The following is a 12,500-nucleotide window of genomic DNA, read 5'->3' on the forward strand; positions in this document are numbered from 1 at the left end:
TTAATGATTTCTGCATTTTTTTTACATTGTTCATTTCCATATTACGTTTAAGTTATTTTAATGCAATTTTCTTACAAATAAATCTACTTTAACCCGTTGACAACCATAAGAGCATTTTACAACGCCTTCATTTTTTTTTTTATTATTTATTCTCCATTTTTAATACACCTTTCTTAAAAAAACATTCATACATTTTCTTCTACACTACCATTTTATTTCCGTTACAAATAAATAATCAATGCGACAACAAAACATTGTTTTACTGTGTACGTTTTCAGCATCCCAATTGTTTTTTTTCCACGTTTAAATTAAAAGATATATCAAAATTGAAATTTAAGTATTATAGTATCTGTTCAGTGCACATTTACCTATAAGTATGGCAAACCACTTATAATTCAATGACTGTAAGTTTTTTTTTTCAAAAATAAACAATTATAAACAAAACGACTCATAGAAATCGATCTACATTATTTTTTCATTTTAATATACTTTCATAGAAATGTTTCTGTTATGCTGCAAAAAACTATTTTCTTTACATCACAAGTGTCATGCTCATACATTAATTCCATAACTAATATAACATATTGACCCAACGGGTCACGGGTAGTCTAGTATATATATATATATTTCTTTATCATTGTCTCTTCGTATTCTGAGCATGTGCATAGCTAAACGCAAAATGGAGGCCTTCTTGTTAAAGATAAAATACTATAAAATGTAAAAAAAAACAATTTTTTGTTGTTTTTCAGCCTTTTTTCTGAAAACGAGTTTTCCGTTTACCAAACGGTGTGTTACTGGCTATTCCTGCATTTGAATCCGTCGTGCTATACGATTCCATCGATGAGCGCCATCGTCACTTACTTCAACTGGTACAGTAAATACACTTTTCCTATTTTACTCCTCCTACTCCTCTTCTTCTTATTCCTCTTCTTAACAAATTCTAATATTATTTTGATGCTAGGTGTGTAAAAGCAAGTCTAGAATCGAAAAATTTTCACCCAAGTTTGGAATTAAATGAATAGAAAACTCCATTACAAGTTAAGGGTAGAACTAGAGATAACGTGTACAGGAAGATGAATGACAGATGGAAGTATAAAATGACACGTAGGAAGGGAGATAAGCTGATCATGTTCTTATTTTTTTTTTATTGTAGATATATGAATAGCTTTTTCAATCATTTCTTTTCCCCTTCATATCCTGACCTCGTGTATATTCAACCAAACACATTTCCTCTTTGTCCTTCTCCCCCCTCCTCTCTCTACAAATGGAAGTATAAAATGACACGTAGGAAAGAAGGGAGATAAGCTGGTCATGTTCAGTCAGTTCGTATTTTTTTTTTTTAGAGACATATGAATAGCATTTTCAATTATTTCTTTTTCCCTTTATATCCTGACCTCGTGTATATTCATTCAAACACAACAGAACACCTCACTGTTCTGTAATAATATGCTGAAATATTACTGCACTTACACACTTTCATACATTTATTAAAACATTAGGTTTCACTGACCTATAAATTGGACGCCAAATAAAATTTTGTTCTTTCTAGGTTTCCGGGATCGCTGACAATGAATCTGATATTCAAACCCATGGCAAATTTACCGTTTGCATAGTATTAACCCCTGAACCCTCACACTATTTTGTGCCATCTCACTGCCTTTGTTTATGTTATTTTTACACGATGCGTGCACGCACGTAGTAAAGTGACTTGTCACATCGCGGAAGAATTTTTTAGCAGACATTTGAAATAAGAAAGTTTTCAAAAACAGAAATGTGGTTCATTTTTCTGTGTTTGGTAGTTTTTGATGCTTTTTAATTGATCTAAAAAAAAAAAAGTTTTCACGAGCGGTTCATTTTTATTTTTCGTTTTATTTTATTATTTATTTTTTTGATGGGGAGGGTATTCAATTATAGAACTTGTACAACATTTAACAGGTGCTTATGCAGTTTAATTTACCATTTTTCCATAGGTAAACCCCCCTCCCCATTTATCGTTTTTCCGTAAGTAACGCACCGACATACACCGAGCAGACAAACTATTTAATTTTTCACAAAAATTCTGTTTACATTGGGGGGGGGCAGGGGAGAGGTGCTGTCATTTAAAATATCCGCTATGTATCCATGCACCTTGTGAAAGATCAGGTGACTACGCACACGTACATTTCAATAAGAACTGAACACGCGTAGTGTTAACGAATACGGTGATATGGCACAAAATAGTGCAAGTGTCCAAAGGTTAATACCATGCAAACGGTAAATTTGCGACAGGTTTGAATATCAGATTCGTTGTCAGCAACACCGAAAACCTATTAACAACCAAATTTTATTGGTCGGTGTTCTGTTGTAGTTAAAGTAAATATTTACCTTTCTTTTTTCTTTTTTTTTTTTTTTACACAGGAATCACCACATTATCAAGGCCAAGAGGCCACTCGAGGATAAGGGTTAAAGAGTGTACAGTAAAAATTGGACAATATAGTAATCAATTCGGTAAATTTGTTAACTTATATGGAACGGCTCATCAAGAACTTATTTACGTTAGACTTGAAGACAACCATATTGTAGTCAGCCGGAAAGCAAGAAAACGGAAGACAATTCCATAGGTGTGCAGTTCTAAGAAAGAAGATTTGTTCATGGAATCTACGTTTAGGTTTAGACACAGATAAAGTGTGGGGGGAATTATTGATAGTGTTTACAGCTAGACGAGTGTTTCTTGTGAAAGTTTGGCGAGGGGGGACCATAGACTGAAGCTCAGTTGAACACTTTCCATGAAAATAACGATACATCAGAGACAAACTCGCAACATCTCTTCTGTGAGATAGAGGTTGCAGGGAAGAGAAAAGGAAATCTCCTACGAGGCTACAAAGTCTATTTTGCACTCTATCAAGGCAGGACAAGTCCTTTCTAGCAGCTCCTGCCCAGATGTGGCAACAGTATTCCATCCTTGGACGTACCTGGCTCTTATATAGAGAATTGCATCAGCAGTGAGATATCTACTGGATCGATAGAAAGATCCCACCATTTTTCCAGTGGCCTTGGCAACAGATTTGATGTATGTGTTCCATTTAAGATCAGGAGTAATGAGCAAGCCCAGAACGTTACATTTATATCTAATTGTTCATATTTGTGTGCATGTCGTACATGCACTTTCTAACATACTTTTGTTATATTTATGTCATATGCGGGTATGTGTGTGCGATACATGTATTTTGGACATACCTTAACTTTATGCGTCGTTGATCTTGTCCATCTGGAATTCATCTTGGAGAGGAGGCTGGAACCTGTTTGGACGAATATTCATTCACTTCCAAGAATTCTGGTTGGTTTTATAGTTTTTATTCACTTTCCAGGTGTCTATCGCAGAAGAATGGAAAATGAATATTTTTGCTTGCATGGTTAATTCTAGGTCTCCATTCTAAGACACATCAGCCCAGTAAAGGTTGTTAAACCGTCTGCTCTACTCAACATCCAAATTCCAACTTCAATGTCATATCCAGATAACCTGATCACACGGTAACATACACATAGATCCGATCAGCTGACCAGATACTTCCGGTAAACTTGTCTATGATATGATTTTACCATATTTTGACAGTTTTTCAACATTCTTCACATTCATCTCCCGTCCATCTCATACAGTTATATAGAAAGATAGATAGATAGATCAAGATGGATAGATACAGAAATAGATAAATAACCAGATCGATAGATATATCACTAATACACAAATACACAAATAGATAGATCAACAGACAGATTAATAACTTACAAACACTTTCTTGTGTTCGAACTATTACATAACAATAGGAGCATTGGATTGTACTTGGCCTTCGGGCCAAGGAACTAGCTAAGCAGGACCTTCTATGCGAGACTAGCGAGCGTTACGAAGGCCAAGTAGTTAGAGCTAGGCTTAGAAAGATAGGCAACGAAGCAGTCAATTCTGATGCAGACGTGCGCCGTGAGGTTTCTAGGCGTGGCTCGGACAAATACATTGCGAAAATCAAACATCCGAATGGACGCACCCTGGAATCGACTCGGGAGATCTGCGAGGGGTTTCGAGAACATTTTGAGGAGCGTTTTACGCAACAGCCCGATCTTCCGGTCCTTGAGTTTAGCGACTATTTGGCCGACTCTCCCCGCCTCGAGCGGCTGGTTGCGAGGGCCGGGTGACGGAGCGGGAGGTCTTTACTGCGCTGAAGCAGGTCAGCTGTGACAAATCGCCAGGACTTGATGGTCTGCCATACGAACTGTACTTGAGGCTGTCGCCCATGTTTCTGCCTCTTCTGACGGATATGTTCAACCATTGGTTTGCTCAGGGATCCATCCCAGGGCAGGTGACCAAGGGAGTGATCACATTGCTGAAGAAAGGTGACGGGCATGGAGGGGAAGAATTAGACGACTACAGGCCCATAACTCTGCTAAACACAGAGTTGAAGATTTTGGCCAAGGTCCTGTCGAATCGGCTGCAGGTTGTTATCGACAGGTTGGTTGAACCGGAACAGAACTATGCTGTGAAGGGGAGATCGATTCAGAACAACTTGCACCTGATCCGCACGATCCTAGAGGGGGGAATAGATGACGACACGGAAGCCGCGCTGATAAACTTAGATCAGTCCAAAGCTTTCGATAGGGTCGACCATCGTTTCCTGGCATCTGTCTTAGAGGCCGCCGGTTTTAAACCGGACTTTTGCAAGTGGATCTCCATAATGTATCGACAGCCCATGGCTAACGTGCAAGTGAACGGAAAGCGCTCGAAACCCTTTGTTATCTCTCGGTCGGTTCGTCAGGGTTGTCCACTGTCGCCCCTGCTTTATGTCCTGGCTTTGGAGCCTCTTCTCCGCAAGCTGAGACATGGGGAGGCAAATTCGGCCCTGCGCGGAATGGCTCTGCCTGGCGGCTCAGCTGCCAAGGTATCCGCGTTCGCCGATGATGTCACGATCTTCATGTCGGGCTTCAGAGACATTGAGGTCGTGTTGGAGGCACTCACACAGTACGAAAGAATCACGGGGGCCAAGATAAACCGCAACAAGTCGGTAGGACTGCGGTTGGGCGCATGGAGTGGCAACGCAAACCTCCCTGCGCCCTTCAGCTGGACAGATGGCCCGGTCCGGATCCTCGGCGTGTGGTTCGGACTGGGTCTCCAGCTTGACAAGAATTGGTTGGAGGTACGGTCAAAGGTGGAGGCTGCAGTCAATTCGTGGCTTCCTAGGAAACTTTCCTTAAAGGGTAGAGCTGAGGCGTGCGCCACTTACATCTTTCCTCTCATCCTTTACCGACTGGCCGTACTTCCCCTGCCTGCACAACACCTAAAAGCTCTTGTCGAACTCTTGTCCTCGCTCCTTTGGGACAGAGGAAGACACTGGGTGAGCAGACAGGTCTGTATTCAACGTCCGTGTGAGGGAGGCTTGGGAATGCCGGACTTGAAGTGTCATCGAGATGCTGAGAGGCTGGCCTTCCTGAGCCACTATATGCAGGATGACCAACCGTGGCACCCCGTGGTTACTGCCGCCTTCCCCGACCTCGTTCTCGACCCTTCCATCGAGAGCCGTCGCAGGCCGCGGGGAGAATCTGCCTACATGAAAGAGTGCCGAGCCGCGCTAAAACGACTACCAAGGTCCAGTGACCTTGTGACTGCTACCCGTAGGGAACTCCACAGGGATCTAGTGAAGGGGGCTGCTGACGACCCGCTATGCACGCGTTTGGGGTGGCAGCAGAGTGAGATCCGCTCCGCGTGGAGCTGGGCGCCAGGTTCGAGTCATCTGAACAATTCGGAGTTCTCTCTGACCTGGCGATTGGCCCGAAATGCACTTCCACTCAACAACATACAATGCAGTTCCGGGTTTTTGGAGTCGCCTGATTGTCCCCGTTGTGGGACAACGGCCGTAGAAACTACGGATCACGCTTTCTTCGATTGCCGCGAACTCCGCCAGTACTGGTCGTATGTCAGCGGGGTGACGGCTCGCATCGATCCTGAGCATCCTCGCCCAATTACTGTATCCAATGTTGTGGACAACGTGAGGCCGCCGTGGGACCGGGAAAGACAAATGGTCTACGTTACGATCCTGGCCGTGGCGAGAATGGTGATTTGGACGTCGCGTCTGCAAGGTTGCCGGGGGGTGTTGTCTTTTTCTGATCAAGATCTGATCGCGTTCTTTAAACACCAACTACGGGTGAAGATCAGATGTGATAGAAGAAGGCTGCATCGCGCGGCATTTGACAGAAGATGGATACATGTGGCAAGTCTGTGTGTACGAAGAGGAGCCAAATTTGAATACGTGTTCCCCGCCTAGGTGTGGAACGCGCAGTTCTGTTAAGTAAAATTAAACAAGTAGTCTCTCAGCTAGCTGAGTGTGTGTTCCATCCCTCCCCGATTAGGAAGCCTCCAAGATCCCCATCCCCTCTTACCTGCAATTTTTGTTTTCACCCTTTCCTCTAAATTTTACCCATCTTGGAGAAAAAGAAATACAAACTAACCTCCATCCCTTACCCACAAAAATTTTCTTTTCTCCATTCATCCCCATCTAGAGGGCATCCCCACCTAGAGACTGACCCGCAGAAGCGAGGTTCCTTTTACAAACCTAGTGGAACGGGCAGTCTATCAACTAGACGGGGTTGGGAGGGTCCTACTAATCACCTTTTGTTTTTTCTTCCCCCGCCCTCGACACAAATGAATTATTGTACCATTTTATTGTTATCTTTTTTGTTTTTACACGTCAATAAAAAATGTTTTAAAAATTGGGAGTTACTAGGACGTCCCCCAATATGAAAGGGTGAATGCGGTATTATGGTGAAAGAAGATACTAGCTGGGAGAAACTTTTGACTTTGTTTAGTTCTGGAGTGACAAGGATGACCAACGACCCCCAAAATCCCCCCTTTTGAGTTGGCCATGTGCCTAAGTTTTTTGTTCACCGTTAATTTTACTGTATTTTTTAACATGAATAAAAGATTTAATATCTCAAAGTGTAGTATCTGTTCCGGCAGATACTACAAGCTATGACTGGCTAGGACTAGCTATGACTAGCAAAGACCAGATGTGGGGGCAACCCCACATGCCTGACCTTTAACCAGCTCCCATTTCCCACCTCTCGGGAGCTGGTCCCCTTTTTTCCTTCCCCCTCCCTTCACTCCTCACATTAAAAATTGGCCTTGTGCCTAATTTGCTCAGTGGGGGAGCAAATAAATACCATCTGTTCCGGCAGATACTGCAAGCTATGACTAGCTATGACTAACAAAAACCAGATGTGGGGGCAACCCCACATGCCTGACCATTAACCAGCTCCCATTTCCCACCTCTCGGGAGCTGGTCCCCTTTTTCCCTTCCCCCTCCCTTCACTCCTCACATTAAAAATCGGCCTTGTGCCTAATTTGCTCGGTGGGGGAGCAAATAAATACCATCTGTTCCGGCAGATACTGCAAGCAAAGACCAGATGTGGGGGCAACCCCACATACCTGACCTTTAACCAGCTCCCATTTCCCACCTCTCGGGAGCTGGTCCCCTTTTTCCCTTCCCCCTCCCTTCACTCCTCACATTAAAAATCGGCCTTGTGCCTAATTTGCTCGGTGGGGGAGCAAATAAATACCATCTGTTCCAGCAGATACTGCAAGCAAAGACCATATGTGAGGGTAACCCCACATATCAGACCTTGGTCAATGTAAGGGCAACCCTTCATACCAACAGTTACTATCCAGCTCCCATTTCCCACCTCTCGGGGGCTGGTCCCCCTTTTCCCTCCCTCCTCCCTCTCTCTCCACATTAAAAAACGGCCTTGTGCCTAATTTGCTCAGTGGGGGAGCAAATAAATACATACTGCAAGCAAAGACCATATGTGGGGAAAACCCCACATATATGACATTGGTCAATGTAGGGGCAACCCTTCATACCAATTGTCACTCTCCAGCTCCCCTACTCCCCGGGGAGCTGGTCCCCATTTCCCCTTCACTCCTCACTTTAAAAATCGGCCTTGTGCCTAATTTGCTCGGTGGGGGAGCAAATAAATACTATCTGTTCCGGCAGATACTGCAAGCAAAGACCATATGTCGGGGCAACCCCACATATAAAACGTTAGTCAATGTAGGGGCAACCCTTCATACCAATTGTCACTATCCAGCTCCCCTACTCCCCGGGGAGTTGGTCCCCATTTCCCCTTCACTCCTAACATTAAAAATCGGCCTTGTGCCTAATTTGCTCGGTGGGGGAGCAAATAAATACCTCAAAATGTAGTATCTGTTCTTCAGATGCTGCACTTCAATTTCTTGTTCTTTGTCAGTGGAGGAGAAATCCTTCACGACTGAGACAATTTTTATTTTTGTTCCTTTTCTCCACGTTAAAAAACGACCCTGGTGTCTAACTCTGTCCCGTGGGGAGGCATTGTAAATAGGAACAATAGGAGCAAAGAATGGACTGGCCAGAGATGAAAGATGGCTTTGGGAGAGGAATATGGTAAAACAAATGGCGTATGGCCTTAATATGAACACATTATGCACACTTTAAAAATTCTTTTAATTTGTTTCGTATAGTCCTGAGCAATGCTGGGTAGCCCTGCTAGTTTAATGTAATCAGCAAATTAATTTTATATAAATGAAATATTTATGAAAAAAAAAAAACAATAGTAATTTCATTTCACTGATTTGGGGGACATTTTAGTATTAGACCTCGATGAATAAATATTCCCCAAATTACAGTCTCTTTGGAATGTTATAAAAAGAATTTTAGGAGGTACAACTTACCATCTATAAATTCAAGTATTTCAGATTTACATTAAATTTGATTCATAGTCGTTAGGCATTAATTAAGCAAGATTTCTTGAATTTCAATTTCATCTTAAAATCCCTTAAGTTTACACCTTAAATTTGAAACATTTTCTAGAACAAAATCGTGTAATAGATTTTGAAAAATTAGAATAAGTATTCTAGACAAAAGTTTTACTATTGTGTGTGTGTGTATGTGTGTGCTTGTGATTGTATGTGTGCTTGTGTGTGTGTGTGTTTGTTTGTGTGTGTGTGTGTGTGTGTGTGTGTGTGTGCACGTGCGTGTCTTAATGTCTGTATGTGTGCATTTGTGTGTCCTCATGTGTGTGCGTTTGTGGATGAAATTTCAACCAGAGACATTCGAGACTCCCTTATTCATTTATTTTTATTTATTTTATTTTATTATTTTTTTATTTTTTATTTTTTTTCTGTAGTTTGTGTAAAGAATCATCTTTCTTGGAAACAGAAGCAGGCGGAGAATTCATTTCTTTATTTCGATACGTCAGATTTCAAGGAATCACTGATAGTAAGTAGAAGTATTCTCTTTTCACCTCCTCCAATTCCAGATTCCGATACGATCACCGATTCCGATTCCTTTATAATCTCTAAATAATTAGCTAGGAATTCTTTTTTTCCAGGTAATCATAAAAATTGTGGATGAGGTGGGTGATCTATAGATTTTAGTTTTACTGATAGTTTAAAATCAATAAATATTTATTTATTGATTTATTTTTTCATTAGTACCAACAATGGAAAATTAAAATTTAAACAAAAACGAATATAAAAAGAAAAAAATAAACGAGTCGTTTTTGACATTGGAAAATAAGCACAAATTTATCCGATTCCGATAGCCCAAAGGTTTGGATTTTTCCGATTTTAATTAATCATCGCAACACTAACATATATACATATATATATATATATATATATATATATATATATATAGAGAGAGAGAGAGAGAGAGAGAGAGAGAGAGACTTATATGTAATTATACTGAGTTTGTGAAATTCAGTAAATTTTCATATACCAATGAGTTTTAAGCCAAAAATGGTTGACTTAAAGAGTAAGCTACAAAATTATCAAATTTTATAATTGAGCATTAATATACTGTGTAAGCAAAAACAAGACTTCAAAACAACTGCAATCACTTGTGCCCCCACGACGTGAGCACCCTCGACAAACCCGACAGGCTGCTAAGTCCCACCCCCACACTGTAGAGATCCCTAGATGTAAAATATCTTTTTACTCCAATAGTTTCTTCCCCAGAACCGCTAGACTTTGGAATCCCATTCCAGGTCCCTGCTTCCCCAACAGTACTGACGTGCAGAAGTTAAAGTGTAACGTGAACCAACATCTTGCTGCCCAAATCCCTACATAGTACCCCAGTAGTTGATAGTAGCCCCCTACACCAAAGTGGCAATTTGCCTTGTTTGAGGTGAAAATGCAATTAAAAAAAACAAAAAACAAGGTGTTGGTGGCAACAAAAATGGTAATTAGTAAAAACCTGAAGTGCTCAATACTATTGTAGAGCAAATATGTTTTTTTTTTTTATTACCGTTTTATCTGTTTAGTTACACATGTTTCGGTTATTAATGATCCAGTAACTTCAGACATTACAGAAATGGTCATTATGATTGGAAAAATGATATTAGAAGTAGCACGAAAAAAAGGGAAAGAAGAGAAAGAAAAAGGGGAGGGCGGAGATTGACAATAGTTAAGTTTTAAGAAGGTTAAATAAACCTTAAAACTTAACTGTAGGGTGTTTGGAGATGTATGCTGAGCAAAAAAAAAAAAAAAAGCGATAAATTTTTATTAACTTTGACCCCTATTATGACTCCTTAATATTTATGTTTTTTTGGCTCAAATCAAGTTATTAAGTTAGATCCATGTCCAAGGAACCTACATCTAAAATTTCAAGTGTGTAGACCATAAAATTGCCGGAAGAGTTTGGTAGAGTTCTCAAAGCTCAAATCGTTGAACTTTGACCCCTTAACAGCGAAATTTGGTGGCCGAAACCAATCACATCGATTTTTCCAAAATCCTGTATATCGAATTTCGAGTCTGTAAACTAAAAATTGACAGAGTTATTGCATAGGGAAATGTACACAGACACACAGTCACAGACAGACACGTTCACTTTTATATATAGATATATATATTCCTCAAAACCTTTGGCCTCGATAAAGGGAAGACTAAAACTTGCTGCTATGGTTTCAAATGATCTGAAATAACAGCAAGGAGAGACTTGATTCCAAATATTTCTCATGTTATATCTCCCCTCTTTTGGAAATAGGTAACGATTATGAATATCTCCAGTATCAAATAATCCTTATACACTGTGAAATTTACTTTATGTATGAAAACCAAAGAGGAGAAATATATGAGAAATATTTGGAATCAAGTCTCCACTTGCTATTATTTCAGATCATTTGAAACCATAGCAGCAAGTTTTAGTCTCCCCTTCCATCAGAGCAAGAGGTTTTGGAGAAATATCAGATATTTTGTAATTCATATGCAAAGCTAGTGAAAACAAATGACGATGATTGAAATATATATATATATATATATATATATATTTATGTGACCGCTAATCGATCGAAAACTTCTTTTTCTAAAGCTTATTAAAATCTATGAAAATCCGTTATTTCTAAACAACTTTTAGTTTTTTTTCAGAAAGCGAAAACCCTGAAGTTTATTATGTTAAAAGCAGAATAATATAATACTTTTCCATAATTTTTAATAGAATTTGAAGTTTTAAATTAAAAAAAAAAAAAAAACATTTAACAGTTTTAGCAGAATGTAAATAAAACAAATACTTTTTGGTTTTCGAATCAATTAAATTGACTTTTTTATTTCTAAACAAAATTTTCTATGATTGGGTATAAGAATATGCAAAAAATATTGCAATATAATTATCTTATATTTTAATAAATTCAAATAATTCCATTTTTCATGAACTCGTACATTTTACCCACCGCCACCATCTTTGATCGTAGGTATGGGAACCCAGCTTTGTCTAAACATTTATTTAAGCATTTTCATGTAACTAGACAAGCAAATACATTTTTTTAGATAATTGAATTAAATTATAATTACAAACGCCATTTATGGTGAAATATGTTATTTTTAGCTTTATCATTTTTTTCCTTCAATCAAGCTTTAAATTTTTCCTAATACTCGTTAAAAGTAAAGAGAAAGTGTTTTTTTTTTCTATTTTTACATTAAACATAAATTTTTGTCATTATATTTCTCAGTTTTAATATCACTTTTAGTCAGTTTTTAATTTCATGATTAAAATCATTTTTCCTTATTTTCTAATTTATTAATAACCAATGAGCCAGACTCTTTTTCCATAAACTAGATCATACTGTATTTTCCCCAATTCTTTATTGCGTAAAATGACACTTGCAGATATAATACTTATAATTCTCACACCCTGTTTTTATTTTATTTCTTATTATTTCTTGTTGGTATCGATTCTTTAAAGCATTCTTATGTACTGGTACATGGAAACTTTACACATTCTAAAATTAAATTTTTTATTTATTTTTAAAGGTTTGAAAGTATGCATATTTTAGCGTTTTTGTAAAAAAAAAAAAAAAAAAAATTTTTTTTTTTTTCCTCATCTGAAAGAATAATTATTGATAACATATTCAATGAATCTTAGACTTCAAAACGTAAAAGATACAAAAATTAAACACATTCAAATTTTGGGTTTCAATCTTCGATAGCGAAGGCGCTCTGTGAAATTTTT

The 12,500-nt window shown here is 38.9% G+C and overlaps 1 protein-coding gene across 2 annotated transcripts in view; it reads left to right on the top strand.

Annotated features, from left to right (window-relative positions):
- LOC145266938 (BTB/POZ domain-containing protein 16-like) overlaps positions 1–12,500 on the top strand; it is an 81,952-nt gene that overhangs the window by 47,975 nt on the left and 21,477 nt on the right. For both annotated transcript variants that reach the window (XM_080122752.1, XM_080122753.1), the window contains 2 exons: positions 750–869; positions 9,181–9,272. In XM_080122752.1, the coding sequence (XP_079978878.1) occupies positions 750–869; positions 9,181–9,272 (212 nt within the window). The remainder of the gene's footprint in view (positions 1–749; positions 870–9,180; positions 9,273–12,500) is intronic.

Source organism: Euprymna scolopes, chromosome 42 (assembly GCF_053919585.1).
Source record: "Euprymna scolopes isolate OS-2025 chromosome 42, ASM5391958v1, whole genome shotgun sequence".
Classification (NCBI taxonomy): Eukaryota; Metazoa; Mollusca; class Cephalopoda; order Sepiida; family Sepiolidae; genus Euprymna; species Euprymna scolopes.